The sequence below is a fragment of the Euprymna scolopes genome, chromosome 2 (genome assembly GCF_053919585.1).
Source record: "Euprymna scolopes isolate OS-2025 chromosome 2, ASM5391958v1, whole genome shotgun sequence".
NCBI lineage: Eukaryota > Metazoa > Mollusca > Cephalopoda > Sepiida > Sepiolidae > Euprymna > Euprymna scolopes.
This window is the reverse complement of record NC_136483.1, coordinates 156045021-156070679: the sequence shown is the minus strand read 5'-3', so window position 1 is coordinate 156070679 and position 25659 is coordinate 156045021. Positions and strand designations below refer to the sequence as shown.

At 31.9% G+C, this 25659-nt stretch overlaps 1 protein-coding gene across 11 annotated transcripts in view; it reads right to left on the bottom strand.

Moving 5' to 3' along the window:
- Positions 1-1649: 1649 nt before the first annotated feature.
- LOC145297766 (uncharacterized) overlaps positions 1650-25659 on the bottom strand; it is a 704274-nt gene continuing 680264 nt past the window's right edge. For 6 of the 11 annotated variants that reach the window (XM_080144060.1, XM_080144093.1, XM_080144020.1 and 3 more), the window contains exons 9-10: positions 24349-24504; positions 1650-2269 (exon numbers count right to left, since the gene is read on the bottom strand). In XM_080144060.1, the coding sequence (XP_080000186.1) occupies positions 1902-2269; positions 24349-24504 (524 nt within the window). In that variant the 3' untranslated portion in view covers positions 1650-1901. Of the gene's footprint in view, positions 2270-13060; positions 13106-24348; positions 24505-25659 lie in introns of all 11 variants that reach the window. The other 5 variants (XM_080144049.1, XM_080144077.1, XM_080144012.1 and 2 more) reach the window with 1 other exon arrangement.

Genomic DNA, 25659 nt, shown 5'->3' with positions numbered 1-25659 from the left:
TCTTATGAGAAATATAGCAAGAATGGCATTTTTTGAAACTTCGCGGAATAAAGACTTTGTAAATTGTCTTTTTTAGTATTCAGTCGAACAAATTTTCTTGCAAATTTGAACTTACAGTTTTAATTTATTTTTCTGATATATATATATATATATATATATATATATATAGGCGATGTATTAGTTCGATATTCTGTTGATAATATCGGCTACATGGAAACCCAGCCGGATACTTTGATAGTGTAAAACTATAATAGTGTGTTAGACTGTTAGACTAATAAAAACTCGGTTACATAAGTTATCCATAGCTCCACAAGTTGAGGTTCAAATGCTCTCGTGAAACCGAAGGTATCGCTATCTTGATGTATAGTGTTAATTGAAATCCAAAAGAAATATGTTATTGCGCAAGAAATCGTGCATTCTGCTCTCTAATAAAACTAATTTGTATGTACATGCATTGACCTAATGGTAACTAGCTGCTTTATACGCTGTGTATAAATATTATTTATTTCCTTTATAAGCATTTAAATGCTTGAAATTATCTGCTGACGAAGTTTTTCGCTGTTATAATAATAAAGTACTTGAGACTGTTTTTTTTTTTTTTTTGCAATTAAAATTACATTCACTTAGAACACAAGGAAACAACGCAGAAAATTAAAAGAACAACTCGAGATTATTCGGTTTCTTTTGGATAAGTCGACGTCTTCAGAAAGAAAAAAAAAATAAAAATTGAAACTTATTTAAAAATTCTATTTTTTTTTTCTTTTTTGTAATAAGTTTCAAATCTTCACTTTTTCTGACGAGGTTTATTGATCCAAACGAAACCAGCAAATCTCTCGTTTGTCGTTTATTATTATCAATTTTTATTACGAATATTATTATTATTAATTTTTATTACGAATATTATTATTATTAATTTCCTGCGCATACATTTTTCCTGTTGTTTTTATCCAATCTGACTTTATAATATTTCATTTTTTGTCATTTCGTATTTTTTCATATATATATATATATATATATATATATATATATATATATATATATATATATATATATATATATATATTAATCATGTAATAGATCATATATATATGTATATATATATATATATATATGATAGTTGTTTCATATCTATATGTCTTATGAATAAAATTATAAGACATAAGACATATATATATATGCGTATATGTATGCATGTATATATGTATATGTATGTGTGTGTATTTGTATATATATATATATGTATATATATATATGTGTGTGTGGTGTAACTATGTTTACATATAAGTATATATAAATACGCACACACACACATAGAGGAATGTATATATATATATATATATATATATATATATATATATATATATTAATGTTTATTCACAGTTAATGAATTTATGGAGAGACGCATTGTTTTGATTGCGTTTTTGTGTGCATTTAACAATAAAAAATCTATACAATGTAATGTTATAAACAAAAACAGAACAAAAAAAAATATTAAAAGTATGATTAAAGTTGTCCTGGTCCAATTAAGTTGAATTTGGCGCTTCCAAAAATACAAACATTTCATTTTTATCTAAATCAGATTGGTCTTAACGATTCTTCATTTCTTTTTTTTTCTTTTTTTCTACGTTCTTTCCATTTCAATCTCTCACTTTTTCGCGCCCTTAGGCTCTGGCTCTCCCTTATATATATATTTTTTATGCTCGTTCATCGAATTAGTAATTCAATTTAAACTTGTTTTTTTTTTCTTTGCTTCACTTCGTGTTTGTCATATGTTGTCATGGCTTTAGCACCTTTTAAAAAAAAAGACGTAAAAAAAAACACTTTTTTCCCCCAAAAAAATAAACAAAGACGACATTGTGTGTAGTATAAGTGCTGCTGAAATCAGCCCAAATCTGCTAATCTCAGGAACTCGCTTGTATTGGGTATGATTCCGCTTTGGGCTGGAAGTAAGTCTGGTCTGAGTACTTTTCAACGCCAACCTCCTCCAAGACGGGAGCACTGGGCGAGGGTCCACGGTACTCGCCAGCAACGCCGGTTGCGTTTGAGGAGAGCACGGTGGTTTGTGGCAGATGATGGGGTAGTTCACCCTCAGAGTCCAGTAACCGATTCATGGTTTCTGTTTTCTCGGACCGTTCCTCGTCAATGTAGCGCCTCTTATGTTCAATGCAGGGAAACACATTCCGCAGAAGAGCACTCATCGAGGGCGGCTTCTGTTTCTGTAAGCTATCACCTTTATCGGATAATTTCTCGGGGATTTCAATGGTTTCACCTGAAAAGAGATCATCAAAAATTTTAATTAATATTAATATACATGAAGAGATGTATAAATAGAATTGCAAAATTGAATACGACTAATATCTTTTTTTTTAATTTTGAACCTACCAGGTACCTATCAAGCGCTCAATATAGGAGACGAGGTAATTAAAGAAATAGGAAAAAATAGATAACGAAAAAAAAATTGAATAACTTGCAATATATTGTATATCATAGTATACTGACATGTGTTCATCAAAATTGTCTGATTTATCCAATTCTAAACAAATAATTATAATAATGAAAAAATCCTTAATCCATGAATTTTCAAATACATGTACTTCTCAGCGGAGGATAAATATAAGTAAAAAGTGCATTGCTGGTTAGTATTAATTTGAAAATGTATTAACAGAACAGTTAATAAAAAAAACGAAAAACATCTGTTGAAAAATATAAAATAATTTTCAGACAAATAACAAATTAAAATCAATTAACCAACCAATTAAGCAGTCAATCAATTTTTTTTAATCTATATTTCTGTAATATTTTAATACAATTATTTAAACCAAGCAGGCACTTTTTGCGTGTGAGCTACAATTGAATGCGAACGAGCAAAAGAAACATGGCAACCATTAAAATCTGAGGGAATACATTGGATAATAAAGTCCTTGATATCATAAAAATTACTCGTCAGCGACATCTTTAAATGCGATATTATTTGAACACAGAGCAGAATACGCTTAAAAATCAACTTTCAAAAAGTAAGTCTTTAATTGGTACTCTATCGCATCTGGACCCAAAACATTTTAATAAAACTATTTAAACCAAACTTTTTAATGACCGGCATTTTATTGTCTAAATAAGGAGAAACTCCGCTATTCATGCAATCCATGGTGTCACATTTTGTGAAGAGCAAAGTCTCCAAAATGAAGTTCTCTTAAAAAAAACTGCATATAAAAAATTAAATCATGGTCGCGAATATCCGAACATACGTATTGTGTTATATTTTTTAACATTCGCATATACGAAAGTCAAGCTCAAATTTGATTGGCCCTATGCTTTCTTTTTCATTATACCCTCTCTTTTGCAGATGTGATGTTGCTAATCTCAGTTATTTCTACAAATATCATCTGCAAGTTTGGAAACTCTTTCTCTGATCCCCGTTTTCCTTCTAGCTACAGCCTTAGAGTTTTTAAGACTAAGGTTAGTAGCGATCTTCTGTCTTTGTAATATGTTTTCTTCTTGTTAATTCCTTACATCAAGTGGCTTTATGCTTTGTCTCGAGCGACTTCCATAAAAAACCGCTGTCGATCGAAATATGTTCTTTTGTTTTTATCGGTCCATTCGAGTCCTTATTCTTGTCTTGATCCGTTTTGCTAATACCGATATATTTATAATTTTATATATATATATTAGTGTAACAGACAAAAGAATACCATGTAACACCCTTGCCTATATCGTGTACTCATATCATTATTTGCTTTCATGCAAAAATATGATAACACATATTGATTATGATGTTACGCAGGAAAATACTAGCATTATAATACGTAATATAAATTATAATTAGTTATTGAAAAAAATTTAATAGCACTATCTATCTATCTATCTATCTATCTATCTATATATATATATATATATATATATATATTCACGAGATGTACTATTATAAATAAATAATAATCATTCTTTTATACCTAAAAACAATAGTGTTTCATGCTTACGTAATCACCAGTGTAGGATGATAATTCCTACCGGTCGTAAGATTCGAACCCAGCCACGATGTCACTTTTGACTTAATTTGCTCAAGCGGGCCGCCAAGCAATTGGAACTGAAGGGAATCAATAACTATTTAAAGCTTAACTCAGTCTTAAACGTTAGACAATCAAGAACGATGGAAATCGTGAAGGTTGCATAAACGCTGGTTGACTGCTTCTAGGTTTATACTTCCCAGACTGTGCCTACGTTTAAGTATTTATAAAGGGGCCTGGCAATTATAATTAAATAATCATTATCCTTTAATACCTACAGACACTAGTGGTTCATGCTTACGCAATCATACGTGGAGGATGACAATTCCTGGGGGGGAGAAAAAGAGCATGACATTTCACATTTATTTTATTATAGGAAACGTAAGGCACATTTCAATGTGTTTCTAGAATGAGAAACATTAGGAATAATAATAATAATAATAATAATAATAATAATAATAATAATAATATAACGCTAAATATATTCAGATTTTTCATGAAGAAAATTATGTTAGCTATAAAAAGAAAAGGCGCTTTCTGATCTGTCCTGAGCACATAGGGTGGATAGGCACTTAGGTAAGCTATATTATAACGTCTGAAATCATACATTCTACATCGGTGTTACCTTTTTAGTAAAAACGAATAGAGCACTATTCGGTAGTTTATAGTGTTTATATGATCAGTACGGTTTTCCTTTTTCGTATAAGGTGATCGTCTCGCAGTTGGTTCGTTACATACAGATGGGCGTAAATGCAATCACACGGTTCTGAAGATACCTACTGATTCGTTCGAGAATGTGTGGAGATTCCAGTGTTGGAACATTTTCAGCATTTAAAAGAGAAGAGAAAACTTTGGTAAATAATCTATCTGACATGCCAGCTACTTCATCTACCAACATGCATTCGCTACGCACTTTTTTTCTGAAGGTCTATTGCTTTCATTGGTTCTTACGTGACTACGACATTCGGACATGTACGAATCGTATAATATTCATTCAAATAAGTTTGATCAAATAAACTGCACGACTTTTGTCGGTTTATTCGTTTACTTTATTGCGTAATTTTCATTTTTATAATACGACCGCTAAGGTTTCGACAGCATTGAAAATAAAGGCATATCAAATACAGTAGCACCTCAGGATACGGAATTAATAAATAATAATAACATACAGTACAGTATATAATACACATGTATATACTAAAAAAATATTATAAATAACACCGTAAGGCGGGACAAATACCGTAACCAGGAGCCTGAAAAAGCAACGAATTCCACCTCGTAAGCTGAAAGAAAAAAGTATCCTAAGACCTCCGTATCCTGGGGTTCTACTACATATTGTATGCCTCTAAGAATCATATTTAATGTAATAAATTGAAGTAAAAAATAAATAATAATTTAGAAATTCAAGGAAAATTCACAAAAGTTCAAATCGGCTACAGTTTAGATCGTAGATAGTTTCAGACTGGATGACCTTTGACCTGTGATTCGTCTGGTCAACGTTGTAAAATTGAATCTGATGCCTTAAGTTATTGTTTAATTAAGTGTCAGAAAAATATTTCTTAGAGAATAAAGCTATTGTCAGTAAGGAAGAATAAACCTGACGGTTGCTTTATTCTCAAACGATCTGCGTTTACACCTAAGCTATCTATCTACTTGTCCAATCAGTTGGAACCAAATTTTATCAGAATGAGAAATTTAAAACAGAATCAGTGATTGTATTGGGATCGGGAAAAATATTGGAATCATCTTATCAGTTTTTTTTTTTGGGGGGGGGGTTCACGTTTCTAAGCAAATATCCTCAAACAATTATTTCTGTAAATATATATTCCTGTTTTCTCCTCTTTTGATGAGAAGCACTCAGTTTTAGAAACACCATGGTCTAAACACGTTTTTCTTTTCTTTTCCTTTTCATTTGTTGATTTGATGATATGATAAAGTTTTGTTTTACTTTCGTTCTCATTTTTATTTCTTATATAAATCGCTTCTCTAATATTCATAGGTTGGTCTTGCTTAAAGATTATAAATATATATATATATATATATATATATCACTTTCATTTATATATACATATATATATATATACGTACCTTTTTATAAATAAATAATAAACAATATGACAAAATCGTATAGATTTAATGAGCATTAAATAATTTTTAAAATGGTTAATGATATTGAAATCTTTACAATAAATAAACGATTTAAGATTTGAAATTTTGCGTGTTTTCCTTGTTTTTACGTAGTTTCTCATTTTAATTGAATCTCGTACACTACATAGTGAGATTGAAATTAATTACTACGTAATTACTATTGGTATAAAATGACACTTTATAGTATTGAAACCACAGTCCATTGGCAATTGTTTATCAAACGTATTTGAATGAAATGTTCGCTAATGATACACAAGTACCTAATTATGCAATAAGCCTGACGAGCTTCGATGAACGAAACACAATTTTCAGCATAACTTGACAAAAGCTTATTCATATATAACTACTAAGCTCTACTCATGTACAGAGGACTGTTAATGTAACTATAGCAACAGATATATAAGCAAAATGTATTATTCTATGCGTATGTGAGAGACGATAAAGTATGCTCTATATCATAAAATGAACTGGCGTGGAGACAAGATGTGTGAGAAAAGACGAAAAGAAATACAATTTAAACACATGAACGCCTTAGAAAATATACAATATTTACCGGTTTCGCTTTAGACAAATATGAATCAGGATGTATAATTCTTTATATTTCTCAAATAGTTAATAACGTCCTTAAATATATCTCATTTTGTACGTCTTTTTTCCCCATATGTTTTTGACCTTTTTCCAAAACATTTAAAATCGTTGATCCGAACGAAATCGGTAAAACTTCTATTTTTGATGATTTATTCATATAATAAATTTGCCTTTGTTTTTAGCTTTTCACACACACACACACACACACACACACACACACACACACACACACACACACATGTATACATTAAGATGCATAAATTGATGTGCACACACATATGTATGTATTATATATATGTGTATTAATATATGTTAATTTTGAACATTTAAAATCTAATATTAAAAAAACAGACAAGTGCAAGATACCTTGTCAAATTAATATATTTATTTATTTTAATCCAATTCAAATTTTCGATCCATAAAATGGTCTACTTTAAGAAAAGCCTGATAATAGGTGGAAAATTTGAATTTGGTTTAAATAAATGAATATATTTATTTAAGAATATGTGTTTGTCTAGTCTATAAATCATTATAGAGAGAACGAGAGAGAGAGCGAGAGACAGAGAGACAGACAGACAGAGGGAGAGAAATAAAAAGGAACAAAATGAGTTATGTGTTCATCAAAGTTTCGTCTTTATTTCGAGACTTCGTTTGGATGAATGAGATTAAGAAACAAAAACACAAATACAAATATTAGTTCAGCGTCACACTTTCCACATGAAACATTTTCAAATATTTTGTACTGGTGTTTTTTGTTTCTTAATCTCATTCATCTAGAGGAAGACTCGAAATAAAGACGAAACGTTCATGAAAACATAATTAGGTTTGTTTCTTTTTATTTCTCTCATTTGTCGGACTATTTCCGTTATTCTTATCATATATATACATATATGTATATATATATATATGTATGTGTGTGTGCAGCATATACGTATATATATACATACATATATGTATATATACACATATATATATGTATATATATACATATATATATGTGTGTGCAGCATATACGTATATATATAGATATATATATAGATATATATATACATATATATACATATATATATACATATATATACGTATATATACATGTATATACATATATATATACATATATATACATACATATATATATATATATATATATATATATATATATATATATATATATATATATATATATATATGGAAATGCAATATCATGATTTTAGGATTAAGTTCATTTAGTTGTCAAGATACATTAACAGCAATGGTTTACTTGCTAAATGTCCTTTGTAGACTATCTTGTAATGTACACGGTCTTTGATATTTGCTGATTATATTTCTTTTCGCGTGTTTGGTTTGCTCTATATTCTTTTACCTAAAATAAGGAAAGCAAGCGTCGCAGGATGACAACCAGATTTCCCATGTTGGCTATTAAAGGCGGCCTTGCTGCTCATGACGCCCGATATTGTTTTTTTTTCTGACTCTCACAAGGTAATATTTCTATGGTGTCATTTTACATGGTTTTATTTGATGGATGTGGCAACACCAGGCCCAGGCTTATTTTACCTGTTAACTTATCACATGGATAATGTGTACTTATCTGTTTATTTTTTAATTTTCTTAGCAGTTCTTTCAAGACGGAATGGGCATCCCACCGAATGTTAAGCCTCTACCCGCTATCTTATACATTCCAACCGAAAGATATTCCCACTGTCTTTTTATATGCAAATGTTTGCATCTCTGTTGCATTTGCTTCACCGGGTATACTTGCTAAATATTATTTTAATTGTTTTTCCTAGGTCCAGTTGATCTTATAATTAGTGGAATGATATAGATCTCTCTTTTTTTTTCATTCAATTTTAACCCCAAACAAGACACAGTGCCACTTTTAAGGAGGAGGCTACTCTCGGGAACATAACTTGCAGGACTATTATGAAAGGAGATGAGCAGCAAGATGTCTGTTCACATTACACTAGAACTTCTGCATGTCAGTTCAGTCGGGAAAACAGACTCCTTGAAGCGAGTTCCAAAATCTAGCAGTTCTGAGGAAGAAACTATTGAAGTAGAAGGCTTTCTTACACGTAGGGATCTCTACTGTGAAGGGGTGGGATTTAGCTGCTTGTCGGGTTTGTCGGGGTGTTCACATCGAGGGTATACAAGTGCTTGTAGTTCGGCAGAGCATTCACCATTAAAGTACTTGGAGAACAGGTAGAGGGATGCAATATTTCATCGATGGGACAGAGGCTAAAGCCTAGATTACAGTTCAGAACCTATCAGGTTAGCGACTCTCTAAGGTTTCAGTTTCTTTTCATATCGTACATAAGGCATGTGTATGTCTTTACTTTTTCCAGCTCAGTCCTGTTTAACTCTGCGTCATTGAGGGCACTAACATCTACTAAGGTTCCCTTCTTTCTCTTTTTTGTCCCATCTCGCTACGTCAGGTTTAATAGCTCCATTTTCAAAATACTTGGCTGAAGAAATAGTAGATGGTGTGTTACTTGTTACGAACATTTTTTTTTTCTGGTATATGTTCTCGGGACTTGTTTCTGCATTTGATATTCAGCTTTTTACAGATAGTTCACTTGGGATATTCACATACTCCATTATGTCGCATTGTATAGCAGACGTCCCCTAGCAGGCCCTTACAGGTGGATGTCAGGCGGCTCTCAACTTCTGCGTGGCAAAACATAAACTTATCATATGTACAAAAGAAAAATGCACTGTCACACATCTTGTACGTGTTAGATAGTCACAGTAAAGAATTTTGTAAAATATCGAGTAACAAACATTCCCTAACGTATATGCACATGTAGAACATACTCCCAGAGTTAAGCCATCGGCTTTATTGAATTCTTATGATGTTTTCATAACATGTTCACTTTCCTTGGTATATAAGTAATTATTATTTTATTTACCTACTGTCTTTGAGGTGAGACACAAGATTAGATATGGATCTGGTGAAACTGCTCTGTGCAATGAACTGGATTCGGACCTGGCACAGCCAGGTTTACAGTCCGTGTCGTTAACCGGTAACATCCCCAAAATATGAATTGTAATTAATTCAGAGAAATTATTCGGATGTTACCTGAGTGTCATGGTTACCAGACAAAGTGCTAAAAATATTAAGATTGAATTATAGTAAAGAAGCTTAATAGCTAAGTTGGCGTAACAAGTCATGTGCGATCTCGTTCTGAGTTATTTTATATGAAATGAAACAGTTTCATTATGTTTAAGTAATCTCGCAGTATGATCTAAATAACGAACAATTAAAGGTCATGGGAGAAAAGAAAAGGAGAGACAAAAGCAAGTGGGTATAAAAAAAGAGATTTCATTTATGCAGATTACTTTTTCTGCTCTGGCTCATATTCGGTTTATCTCACATCGATTTATTTATTCTACTATTAAATAAAAAGATCTCTCTCTCTCTCTCTCTCTCTCTCTCTCTCTCTCTCTCTCTCTCTCTCTCTCTCTCTCTCTCTCTCTCTCTGTAAGTTGGATTCCAAAACGGTTGAACCAAGTTTTTGAAATGTCACTCAAATATACTCAAATATACTATATATGCCTGGGCGATTTCACCGATTTACATGACAATAAAAATATTGGAGGTGAAACATTCGTTCATCATCATTCAATCCCGACAATGTCGAATCAGCCTAGTGCGTTATCATTTGTTTTTATATATTAATCATAGTTTTCGCTTTTTTAGATTTTACATAACTGAAGTCGTATAACTCTATGTAAGCATCATATAAATTTACTAAATCTTATTCAACATGTATCAATTATGTACACTCATCATTTATATCATCTTGCCTGACATTTTTTATATTTTTCTTCGTATATATATATATATATATATATATGTATATATATATGTATATATATGTATCTATATATATATATATATATGTATATATATATGTATATATATGTATCTCTCTCTCTCTCTCTATATATATATATATATATATATATTTAGTTAGTTAGTTAGTTAGTTAGTTAGTTATAAAATATATATGGCGATTAATCTACATTGAATATTCCGCGTTTCATCCACTCAAGGATTCTTCAGGCTTATGCGCATAAGCCTGAAGAATCCTAGAGTGGATGCAACGCGAAATATTCAGTGTAGCTTAATCGCCATATATATTTTATAACTAACCAACTAGCTCTACCTACGTATTGGGCACTTTTGAAGTAAATACTTAAAGTTTACGCATAAATCTATACTTTCGTATATTAATTTTATGTGAGTAAATGAAGTAGTTATATATATATATATATATATATATATATTATTCGAAGATAAAAAGTTGCATTTAGTCGCTATAAACAGCCATCTGTTTCAATCAATGAGACTTCGTAAGGTGAACATGAACCATTCGACGCTGTAGAAAAAAGGAAAAGAAAACCATAAAAGTTTCCTTCCTTTTTTTTAAGAGCTCATTTTTCTGGGGGTTTTTTTATAGTTTTTTTTTCTATAGCGTCGCCTGACGAAGTCTCATTGGTTGAAACAGATGGCTGCTTATAGCGACCAAATGTAACTGTTTACTTTCGAATAAATAATATTAATAAATATTTTTCTCCTGTGGTTGAGCACTATCTAACAACTTCGTTTAGTTCATTAGTTCCTACTTTGAATATTTAAAGCCTGGATTTATATATATATATATATATATATATATATATATATATATATATATATTTGTATATATATATATATATATATATATATATATATATATATATATATATATAAACCCAGGCTTGAGATATTCAAAGCAGGAACTAAACGAAGTTGTTAGATATATATATATATATATATATATATATATATATATATATATATATTTATATGTGTGTGTGTGTTTGTGTGTGTACATAGTGGCGCATAAATCTCTACATAAGTCACCTTATAATTTAAAATGAAAATTCATTAAAATAAATGAATTTTTATTTAATTTGCATTCATAAATCAAAAAAAATCCCATGTGTTAACTATGTAATTAAAAAAATAATTAATAAAGTACACTAGTTTTGTTATAATATTTTATTTTCAAATAATAATGCAATTTAGGCTCCACCAAGTGATATAAGCGCCACCCTATATAAATATGCATGTTGGTATATATTTGTTTTGTAATAAAATCTTCAGTATTAAAGCTCAATAGATATTAATATGTATTTCGGGTGTTTCTAACAAAATCAGATTCTGACTAATATATTTTATTTCCCAGCTAATAGGTCCATGCTTACAACTGTTTCTTGAATTATGCAGTCTATGAAGTTTTTTTCAGTGGAACAAAAAATCTTGAATATTTTTAGATAATTAATTATAAAAAAAATAAATAAACCCACATTTTTTTTAGATAGTTTGTGTTCATTTTATATGAAATTACGGATTTTATATTCCACCTCGAATATATCCATATTCCGGATAATTTAAGAAACCTCTGTTACAATTAACTTTTTTTCATACACAATAAAGAAATATAAACTAAAATCAGTTATAACCTATTCATGATAGATTTCGTCAAATTACTCGTCTTTTCGATATCTGGCCTTTTGGAACTTTTTTCGCCCCTGATAAAGCCTTCGAAAAAGCGGGCGAAACGTTAAGTTTTTAGTTCGCCAACACTTTTTTAAAGTCATTCCATCGGATTTATTTTATCAGTTTATTACCGTTATATATATATATATATATATATATATATATATATATATATATATATATATGTATATATATAAAATAGTAGCAGATCATATATAGTGCAATATTTTGTTGCAAATTCAAAGACTCACGTTTCCTTTTTATAACTTTCGTTTATTTCTTGGATTTTTTCCATTACAGCTGTTTATTGATGAGTTGGCAATTTTACGATTTATGTTTCTATAAAAATATCCTGTCGCCAACAACTTCTTCGGATGTTTATCCACTAGATTTTTACAACAAAAGGTATCTTTTTAACATGCTGGGCATCGTATTCGGGTAAAAGGATTTCCAAAGCCAAATTTCCTCACTTCCTCCATCTTTTGGTGTTTTGTAAAGATAGTTTTTCGTTCCCGTATTTTCGTATTTTTTATTTTCCATTTAAATCGTAAAATTGCCAACTCATCAATAAACAGCTGTAATGGAAAAAATCCGGGAAATGCACTATATATATATATATATATATATATATATATATATATATATATATATATATACCTTTATGTATATGTGTGTTTACTATTTGCACAAGCATACAAGCTTTCTACGGCCGCAGAAGGCAACATTTTCAGTAGAGCAACTAGGCATCGCGCATATTCACAAAAGAAGTTCAATAACTTACAAGGAAATTTAAAATCTCTACTCAGGCGTCTAGAGAGGGGACACTCTGAAACAAAAATAGCACACAACATATGCAGTTTCAATTAAAAAAACGAATAGCACAAAATAAAGAGATCAATTGATCACCATCGTCAAATAACAAATAAAATAACTTTTTAAAAATGTCATCTCTAGATATTTTTTTCTAGAAATGTACTCATCTAGCTGTTGAAAATGCACCTGTATGAAGCAAGATTATTAAAGCACATTTGGTTCATCGTTGATACCCGACAAAAGTCGAGCCCCGTAACACTTGAAAAGAAATTAAATACGAAATAATAAAACCTCTGTAAAAAAAAAAAAGAAGGCTTACGTGACTGAACTTTAGGATTTTTCGATAATTTTGTGGTTTTAAAGTGATCAATATTTGCTCCAGTTCTAAGAAAATCATCATCATCATCATCATCATCATCATCATCATCATAAGCCGCAGCAATATAATAATAATCAGCATCATCGTTTTAACGTTCGGTGGACAATCAGGCATACTTTGGATGGCTGTAAGTAAACTAATTTCTAAAATATTCCTATCTCTGCCCAGGTCTTTATTTATCCCTTATTCGCTTAAATTTTGTAAAATATGTTTTTTTTTGTTTTTTTTTTGTTTTGCTTTTTTTTTTAATTATTTTGTGAACAAATATAGATCATTTTGAGAATATGGGCGGCTTTAAGTAACTGACTTTCAAGCTACCTTATCTCCACCCGTCTTTATTTATTCCACGTTCTCCCAAATTCACCCTAATCTCACCCTCGGATGTTTCATTGGGTTGCATTTTCTAAGAGGCCTTTATACCTCAACTGTTCTATACTTAAAAGCACGTATTTTCAATCTGATTTTACTTATTCTAAACGCATCTTCCTACATTGCCAAGATTTAATCATCGTTTGAGGTCACCAGAGCTAACCGTGTCTTATAGACTCACATTATATATCCGCCATTCTTATATCATTTCTCTCTTTGTACTGCATATTCTAAACTGGCTAGGTTTCACTTCCACGCATGATCATATTTTCGCCACCATTCTTTCCATGCAACGCATGTCTTCAAGTCTCCTTAGACATAATTCACTTTTCGTACATCATCACACTGACTACACATGCATGAAACATGTATCTAAAACCAATCTTTTATCTTTACATCATAAACGCTCTGATCCCCACCTGGCATCAAATGAAATGAATGGCTGTCGTCTTCAGGGGGCCTCAAGTTTTGACAAGCTTCTGGGATTGACCTTTACTCCTGATCTGAAATGGAACACGTACATCAAATCTGTTGCCAAAGCCGCTGGAAAAATGATCGGATCCTTCTATCGATCCAGTAGATATCTCACTACTGATGCAATTCACTATCTATATAAGAGCCAAATTCGTCCAAGGACGGAATGTTGTTGCCAAACCTGGGCGGGAGCTGCTATAAAAAAACTTATCCTGCCTTGATAGTGTTCAAAATAAACTTCGTAGCCTCGTAGGAGATGTCCTTTTTCTTACCTGCAACTTCTATCTCACAGAAGATGCGTAGCGAGTTAGTCTTTGCTTTATGGTTATTTTCATGGCAAGTGCTCGACTGAGCTTCAATCTATGGTTCTCTCTCGCCAAACATTCACAAGGAACACTCGTCTAGCTGAAAACATTATCAATAATTCCCCAACTCTGGATCTGTGTCTAAACATAAACGTAGATTCCATGAACAAAGCTTCTTTCTTAGAACTACACGCTTCCATTTTCCTGCTTTCCAGCTGACTAGAATATGGTTGTCTTCAAGTCCAATGTAAACAAGGTCTTGATAAGCCGTTCCACTTAAGTTAACAAATTTACCGAATTTCCATTGCTGAACAATTACTATATTGTTCAATTGACTACTGTACACTCTTTACACCTTATACTTGAGTGGCCCCTGGGCCTTGATAAGTGGTGATGCCCATGTAAAAAAAACAGTGCTATTACACTACGCTGGAGAGTCAGAAGAGAATTTTCTTTAAAATCGCACAACCACAACTGACTATTGCAATCCAACAAGCACATGCTCTTCTTTGAACCGAAATGGTTCCAAAAAGTTACTAAAACTTGCAGAAAACCGAAATCGTACAGCCATCAAAATATACTCTCTGCACATCTGACTTCTCATCTGTTTTTATTGTATTGCGCATAAACTGTGTCACTAAAATCAGACGATTTACATTTTCTGCATTTCAATAGTTATGAGTATAACAGGAACTAAAAAATATATATATTTGACAGCGTTATAGACATCACCAATCAGTAAAGTAAGTTAACATGACTGAAAACATTAGCCACATAGGTCGCACAAATTTTCACTTTCATATACATGTTATATATTAGTGAAATTCTATGTCGATTGGTTATTGAGGAAGTAGTATTTTGCTTACTATTACTGGAGATCCATTAATTTAATAGCGACTCTGTTTAAAAATCTCCGAAACAGCTACGTGGTAAACGGGTTATTATTGTCGTTCTTTTTAACAATTTCAGTAAAATTTGCTTCCTTGCTATAAATCCCTTTCGGTCATTGTGAATTTCTAGAAGACAAGTCGATCAAGTCGATCAATGCAAGCACTAAGTTTGGCATACTTTGAACTTAATGCACATTTTTTTCTTCATTTACAAAGTAGTCAAATATTCATTCATGTTTTTATAGAATAAAATACCTCAAATATAAATAAATATGGAGGCTAAGACACGTGTTTATTCTGCACTGTCTCACCTCCATTTTTAAATTCCTCATAATAACATGTCAAATAAAAAAAAAAAAAGTATTTCTTTTGAACTGGATAGCCTAATCCTCGCGATGGCTTAGTGGCAAGAATTCATAATACTTGGATGGGAGTTCGAATCTTTGGACTATGTCGACTTACAGCTTATTCATAGTGGCAAAAGTAAGGTAACGTAAAATAAAATAGAAACACACATAATATTAAGTTTGTGCAAAAATTATGCCGTTTTTTTTTTACGTTCAACTTCATGTCAAAAAACGACATTATTTTTGCACTAACCTGATATAAAGATTTTGCATATTAAAACATTATAGATAATATACATAAGGAAATAAAATCTTTTACTCTTCTTTTATTGATTAGTATTGCTCTCCAACCAACATCACACTAGTAAGTTTTAAGATAAACATATATGTAGGTGAGAATTGCTTAATATTAAAATACATATTATAAAAGTAATTAGAAATAGAACTGCAACAAGTGTTGTATATTCAAAGTCACGTGTACCGACAACCATTAGAATACAGCTGACGAACATCGAATATCAAATGAAAAATAACAATTAAAATTTCGAAAGGTCAGTTGGAAAACAAAGGAATGATACTGATGACAACCCAACGACATAGAAGTTCAGAATCGATTGTCAAAAGACAGAAGCCTGATGTGAAATGGCACTGGCGATTACATACCATCGGCTTGAATAAAATGGAATTAGTTTTTGTTTTAATGTAGAGAGACTGCGTTCATATCTTCGTCCTATAAAGCCACTATCTTTTCCATTGAGTGGACGCATCGTAACCCACCATAAAAACCAATACACTTAAACTACCATGAAATTTCTTTGGATCAAAGTGTTGCCATTTTTTCGAATGCGGCCGTAATATTACAAGATAAATGTAAACCCTTTAAAATCAAGTTAATCAAAAGCTCAATATTTTTTTGTTATTGGATGTATATATAATTTTCTTTCTTGCACTTATCAATTGTTTAATAAATTATATACACACGTGACAATTCTTTTGTCGTTGTTTTCAAAATCAACACAGAGACGAATCTAGCAATATATAAATTTATTTACAATTAACTTTTGCTCGTCGACAAAGAGAGAGACGTTCTGCTGTAAAGGTGATATGTGACGGCGACAATAGAGAAATGTGAATCAAGCTGCAAGACTTGATTCACATGCTTTGCAAGCCTGCTCTCCTCTCTCTCTCCCTCTCTCTCTCTCTCTTTCCATGTCTCTCTCTTGTTTATGTAAACTGTCTTATAAAGACATCAACCCACTGTTCTTTTTTTATTTTGCATTGCGCAATTCTAATGTCCTGAACTGGAATATTTATCTTTCTTTGTTTTCGTTGATAATTAAAATTCCGGTAAATTTTATGGGACACAAGAATGTAGATCAACAATCCATGGCGAATGTGCGTGTGAACACACCCTGCTATTATCAGCATCGCCTCGGCTTTATATCAAACAAATATACTAAACAGAGCAATTAAAGAAAGAGGAGAGGTAGATGATGTAAATAAAATCGAAACGAGTACAATATTTAGTGTCACATCATATTCATCAACTATTGATACATTTTCTTCATTAATGTTTATTCTCAGTGACAAAATCATATAGTTGGAAATCATTGGATTAAGATTTTCCGTTATAGTCTTTTGCTTGAATTTATGAATTCAAAGTATATTGTTTTTGTGTGTTTTTTTTCAATTTTATTTTCATCATCTATGTTTGTTACTTTTTATAAAAATAATAATACACATATTGGCACTTCATTGTTACAATGTTGACTCTTATCGATGAGAGAAACAAAGATTTAATAACAAAGAATATAAAAAGAACTGTTTATTATCTTCTCACTTTGATATTAATAATTATAAAATAGGGATCAAAGTTAAATTGAGCACTAACGAAAAAAAAAAACAATGGTTTCCTCTTTTAAATCTCCCATGAAAAAGGGGTCACCTATGTCGCTGGCAATTATATTAGTTCCCTTTAACTTTTGCTATAGACATATAACAACTCCCAATTATATCTGGGCAGGAGCTGCTAAAAACAGCCTATCCTGCCTTGACAGAGTACAAAATAGACTTCGTGGCTGAGTGGGGGATGCGCTTTTCTCTCCCCTGCAACCTCTCTCCCACAGAGGAGATGTTGCGAGCCTATCCTTGTTTTATCGTTATTTCCATGGCAGGTGCTCGTCTGAACTCCAATCTCTGGTCCCCCCTCGCCAATCTTTTACGAAAAACACCCGTCTAGCTGAATCCACCGCGAAAAATTTCCCCCACTCTTTATCTGTGCCTAAATCAAAACGTGGATTCCATGAACAAGCTTCTTTCTTAGAACTGCACGCCTGTTGAACTCTGTTCCGTCTGCCTGCTTCCCACCGGACTACAACTTGGATGTCTTCAAGTCCAACGTTAACAAATTCCTACTGAACCGGCCCCTTGAGTAAACACTTCATCAAATCTCCACACTAACGTAATGTACTTGCAATAACCCTTATCCCTGAGTGGCTTCCGGGCCTTGATAAGTGGTGATCATTGTGTAAAAAAAAAAGATAGATACAATTGTTACAAGTTTTAAATACAACAAGTAGGATCTGGCCTTCAGGCTGAGATCCGAGTGTAGTATCTCTTCTAATGCTTCACTTAAGTAAACTTGTCCTTAGTCAATGTAGGGGATGACCTTCCATACTAAAGCAATTCTTATTTTTGCCTACAGCAAGAGTGTCCATGTTCGGGGAACTGGTTTTCCCCCACATGAAAAATGACCTTGTGTCACATATTGCTTTCGTTGGGACGCAATTAAATATTGATAAATACAATTGCCACTCAGTAACTATTGATCTCAGTACGAGGCAAAGGTTCTCTCTTAGGGTTAGTCAATAACTGATTACCGAAATTACATCAGAACGAACATTTCCACATTTCGAATTTCAGAATGTCGTTATTAATATGTTTTTATATATATATATATATATATATATATATATATATATATATATGTGTGTGTGTGTGTGTGTGTGTGTGTGTGTGTGTGTGTGTGTGTGTGTGTGTGTTTCTCTCCTCTTTTCGATTCGTTTGCCAGTTGTACTCTCTCTATCCAGGCCTGGCAACCCTTCTCTCCGGAGATGCTGTAGGCATCGTTGAATCTAGATTAGAATTTGAGCAGCTTTCGCTGGCTACTTGGCCTAAATAAAAGGGGAATAAATGATTCATTAAGCCAATACGACTTCGGATCAAACCATTTATAGCTTTACGAAGCATTTATTTTAATTGATTGAAATATAGATGAAAAGAAACGTTATTTATATATTTTACCAACCTGTCTACTTGACTTGTATACCGTTAACTCGTTAGTCATCCATGAGCCTCACATTTCTATCACCCCTTCACTCTTTCCCTTCTCTCTCTCTCTCTCATATATATATATATATATATATATATATATATATATATATATATATATATATATATATATATATAACTACTTCATTTATTCACATAAAATTAATATACGCATGTATAGATTTATGCGTAAACTTTAAGTATTTACTTCAAAAGTGTTCAATACGTAGGTAGAGCTAGTTAGTAATTTATAAAATATATATGGCGATTAAGCTACACTGAATATTTGGCGTTTCATCCACTCTAGAATTCGTTAGTCTTATGCGCATAAGCCTGACGAATCCTAGAGTGGATGAAATGCCAAATATTCAGTGTAGCTTAATCGCCATATATATTGTATAAATTACTAACTATATATATATACATATATATATATATGCATGTTTGTGTGCATGTGTGTATTTGTGTATATGTGCGTGTATGTGTGTGTATGTGTGTGCATGTGTGTATATGTGTGTATGTGCGTGTTGATATTCATAACGCAGTCCTTTTCAACACCATAATATAACTCGCAATAAAAACCCGAGTCAACCGAAATAAGAAATATATTAACCACTAACACGAAGATTAAATATCGAAATAATTGAACACGAAGATTAAAATTACTTAAAAAACAATATTAATTTAAAAACTACAGCCCAACACTAGCAAAATAGCTTCTTTTTTTTAAATTGGTACTAACATATTAAATATATTTCAAAATTAATACGTATATTCATATATATGGACATAAATATATTGACCTATAGTTAAAAACATATAGCGTTAACCACAACCTTCTTAAATTTTTCCTCTTCTAACAGACAATTTTAATCAAAATAACTTAATAAAATTGAACCCAAAAATAAAAAAAATTAAATTAAATTAATTACATATAAAAAGCCAACGGAAAAAAGAGCTATTTAACAAGAAAATTGCTCCTGATGGCAGTCAATGATCGAAAGCGTACGAAGAAAATGTCTAACAAATAATGACGCAGCAATCTAATACAAAACTTAACGAGAAAAATGATCCACAGATCGAGAAAATCAACAGAAAAATAAATAACACAGACCACGCTGGTGTGTTTAATCGAACGTGGCTTGATAACGATCTGCTGCCAAAATATACACACACACACACACACACACACACACACACACATATATATATATATATATATATATATATATATATATATATATATTATAAGGTAAAATTAAAAGCCAAGAACAATGCGAGATTTTTTTTTATATAGAGTAAAATTAAATGAAAACAAAAGAAATAAATTTATTTTTTCTGTTGTTTGTTTTTTCTTTTTCACACAAATTTTAACTCTAAACAACAGTAATTTTTTTCTGTTGTATTCAATGGTGTTATAAATCTCAATATATTTCAGACCTATTAGTCCTTTTTCAAGAGAAGACACCATTGAATACAACAGAAAAAAAATTACTGTTGTTTAGAGTTAAAATTTGTGTGAAAAAGAAAAAACAAACAACAAAAAAAAGAAATTTATTTCTTTTGTTTTCATTTAATTTTACTCTATATAAAAAAAATCTCGCATTGTTCTTGGCTTTTAATTTTACCTTATAATTTTCTTCAACAATGCTTCAAGCAAACTACAATCTATTTATATATATATATATATATATATATATATATGTATGTATATTGTTCGTTATACTGATGCTTTTGAATCGTTTAAGATTAACCAGACTATATTAATAAAGAAAATTCAAAACTATATTAGCAATGTCTAAAATGTATTTATAATTACATATAACAAATTTATATACATATTAATAAAAAAAATGTATATATGTAAAAATATTTTTAACCTTTATATATCTAATTTTAAATAAATAAGAATGTAAATATACTAAATACTAATCATAGTGGGGGTGATAAGTAGTTAAATGGATTAATCCTAATCTTATAAATACAAGACTGATAAATCAAAAAATATATCCATTTTAAATGTGGAAATTGATGAATCGCACAGGTAAGAAATTCATTTTTATAGTATGAAAAGGTTAGTAATTGCAATTAAGAATAGAAAATTCGATCAAATGTTTGTAACATGTCTTCTTCCTAAGATTAAGGGTGGTGCTGTTTGATTAACACTGCTGGGGAGCAATGATTTAATATACTGTTTTGTTTTTAAATCCCCGAAACAGAGATTCATAGTAAACAACTGATGATCCCTTGAAAAATAAATTATTGGTATTATAGTAAATTCGAAAGCGAGTTGATGCAGTGATTGCAGGTGATTAAATGACTTACTGACTAGATGGTTTTCTAACGAATGATAAAAAATATTATTTTGTAGTTTTAAAGGTTAAAAAACGATACTATACATATATACATATATATATATATATATATATATCACGAAAGGGCGAATGAACTCTTTTTCAAGGTCAACGGCCAACTGGCACCGTGTGCTTGTGTGTATGTCTGTGTGTGTTGGGGTGGAGAGGGTTCCCGTAAGCCATGGTGAAAGTAACCTTTCTAGGAAAAGCAAATCTCTGATTTAAAAACCCATAAAGCGGGAAGCTAGCACCCACATTAAGCTGGTCTGCAGTTTAACTTGTTGCTGGCTATCTGGCTCTTGCTTGTTGCTGGATCTCAACATTTTTAACTGAGAGAGAGAGAGACATAGCTGTCGTACAAAGCTAAGACTCTGTAATATCATGTGTGTATAGATACTCCCTCAGGTATTTATCTATAAAAATGGTCCTGTTGCAATGGAAAAGTTGTGACGCGTGGAGGCTTAAAATGCTGGACACATGTAATAATTGATCTCAATGATTGTCTTCAGTGTCATACCTGCTTGAGCGTGTGAATTCACCAGTAGGACTTTTAAAAGAAGTCATTTTTGGGCTCATGGACTTTAAGTGTCTGAGGTAGTGGCACTCGTTTGACGAGACGTTGCAATCATCATATATATATATACATATATATATATGTATATATATATATATGTATATATATATATATATATATATATATATATATATATAAGAACAAGTAGTTAATAAAACATGTTAAAAAACACTTTGGAAAAAGAGTTAAAAACATATTTAACTTTAAAAGGAAGCACAAAATTAGTGGATAGTCCTTAATACTCGGAGTTTCGAAGAAATACCTCCCTTCTCATCAGAGGGTAGGATTTAGCAAAATGGTGGATCGGATTTTGCTTGCAAAAGTATTTGATGATACTACTATATATATATATATATATATATATATATATATATATATGTGTGTGTGTGTGTGAGAGAGAGTGTGTGTATGTGTGCGTGCGCGTGTGCGTGCGCGTGTGCGTGCGCGCGCGCGTGGGTCTGTGTGCGAGAATAACAGCATAATGCCCGATTATTACGATTATAAAGATTAGTTGTAAAGAATTCGACATAAGCGACCTAATATCAATCGCTGTTGTGTCGATATGAACTTGACAGTACAGATTTTATTCTGATTTTCTGTAGACCGGATATGAAAAAGATATATATGCAAAATTAGTTTTATTTATACGTTTATATATTTCTATATACATGATTGACATTTAAGCTAATTCTCCGACAATTATGATTTTTTGGCACACTGCTGCTGGGTGTAAGCTTTCAAACATGGGCTATATTTAGTTTAATTTTTTTAAGCACATGGTGGATTAAAATAGAGTATAGATAGCTTTCATTTAAAAACCAGATGCGTTCGACTTTAGTAAATTGTTTCTGGCAAGTCATTAGATACATTATTCATTAAACGTTTTATTAATATAGACACAAGTACAAATATCAAAAGCTGAAAATGTCTAACGAGAATAACGTTTCAGCTATGTAACACCAAACATCAAATAAAAATGAACTAAAAATAATTGCGAAGAAAAATGGGTAAGTAATAATCAGTTAATAATATGCGTTTAGTGTTTAGATTGAAATTCGAGCAATATCGCGATTTTGAGAAAATCTGTCCCAATTTTGTATTACGAGGTGCCTTTAATAAGTTTCCACAATTGTTTGTACAAGCATTTACAATCGTCGTAGACTCTTGAAAATCCAGTATGTTATTGCTATATATCTTATGAAATGAACTATTAATTTTTTATGATTTCAATTTCAATTGATCAGCTACAGCAAGAATTAGAATACAAGGTACTAAAGCTTGATTGTCATACCTAGTGAATGTTAAAGTTGCAATCTGAATGTGAGGAACGATATTCAAAAAAGATTCTGTTTTAAACTTGGAAAAAAAACGCCATAGAAACCTACGAAATGCTTCATATTGATTCTGAACGATTTTGCATAAATCGATCATCAATTCTTGAGTGACATAAGAGATTCCATGAAGGCAACGAGTTTCTGAAGAATTGTGAAAGGTGTTGGAAGAGGGGGGAGTCAAAACACCGAAGTTGATTGGCCAAATAAAGAATTTCATAGATAAAGACAGTCGTGTGTCTATAGAGACAAGTAGTGTACAGTTTGATGTCAATGTGGGAAATGCACACACAATTATTCCCGAGGAACTAAAGATGCGCAAGATAGGGATGTTAAGAGAAGATCAAAAAGAAATACGTTGCCATGACAGCAGAGAGCTGACGAAACGAAAACGTGCTACGTCCGAGGACTAAATAAAGGATCGCGTTCGAAATTCCGTACGGTTTTCCGAGTTCCACAGAAAGATTCCGATGCTCAACAGAAAGATTCCCGCGTTCGATAAAATCCATCTGAAGAAGGTCGGAGGTAACATTAACCGAAATGTTGTGCAAATAACACTCAAGATTAGAACACTAGTGAGACTAATCCCCAAAATACGGCTTATCAATCCCCAGCTAAAAAAAAAAAAAAATGGCAGAACATACACAGCGGTATTTATAATGGATAGGTGCTTGGGGGCTGATGAAAGCTTGACCATCTACTTGACAGACATACAGACAATTTGTTTACTTTATATATACAAATGATGGATTAGCTGACATTAGTGAGTGTTTCAGCATGTAGAAAGAAAAACAACGAAAATATATTTCAGATCAATATTCTGGCTAATGTACAGGTGTTTTCAGTTTCAATGGTTAAACAGAAAGAGTAGAATGACTTATACCTGTGGGCAGGTAAACTCACCTTCAATATGCAACTGATTTGCAATCTCGTAGACAATGTCCTCTCTACCACACGTCTTCAGGCAGTTAAAGAGGTCTGCTATCGACTCAGCCTTCTCTCCTCGCCAACTTCTCCATTCCTGTAGGTAGCCGCTAACTGCTAGCTTCGGTTGGCTCCCTAAGAAAGAAAAGGATAGAAAAAAAGATAAACACTTAATACATACACGGTTGGTTAGTTGATTGGTTGGTTTTGTTTTATGGCATATCAACCCTTTTCGGGTTATTTAATGCCGAGTCCAAAGATTTTGAAGAAAAAATCTTTAATAGAATATTTTTTTTTCAAGTCAGTTTCTATTTAATACAATGTTAGGGACCCTAACAGGTACTACCACTCCGGGTCAGAGTGAACCTGGGAGCAATGACAATTAAAGGGTCGCTCCACACTTCCCAAAGCCCGCAAGTTGGGGCCTCACAATCGGATATAGTGTAAGGTCATATCTAGGACCCCATACAGATACACACCTTACAACAAAGATAACAAAGAACGCATGCAAGTTGTGTATACGCATATTTAATTATTATATCCGACTCTTTTGTCCGAAATATTTGCAAGCAGTTATTCTATTATGACGTTTCGGTAAGAGAGCGCGGACGCGCGTATGCAAATGTATACGAAACGCGAAATGATGTCACCCTAAGGAAAAAAAAAACTATAAATAGGAGATAGCACGTTTGAAAGAACAAGCACGTTCGCGATCACGTAAGTGACGTCATAGCCGTAACAAGAAGTCACGCGTGGCGGGAAAATGAAAAACTAAATATCTTTCTTACGATGAAAAAAAAAATAAATCTAGTTATTTTTTCAGCTGGTTTCCTTGCGACATGTTAACATATTAACGAGAACGTTACATTCTGACGTCCATAAAAAAAGAAATAAAAGACAAAAGTATACCGCGGTTTACAGGGATCGAACGCACCATCTTCAAATCATGAGATTGTTTTCCAGGTTATTCTCCTTCGCCACTTCTTGTTTCATTCGCGTTTCATCCACAACCATACAAACAACAAAGATTATCAGTTTTATTATCATATAGATTGCGATCACTCTAATGCACTCGCCTGACTAAAGAAGATCCACTTAAGACGCGTATAATAAACAGACAAAATTCGCCAAAGAAGTCTTCTATGTCTACTTTCATAAATGCAAACATTAAAACCGAATTAAGTATGATAAATGTACGAGGAGGGACTCGACCTTCAAGACAAACCACACTTAACACAGGTGGTGACATTCTCATAGAATAATCAGAGAGGCTTACATTAAGCACCGGTA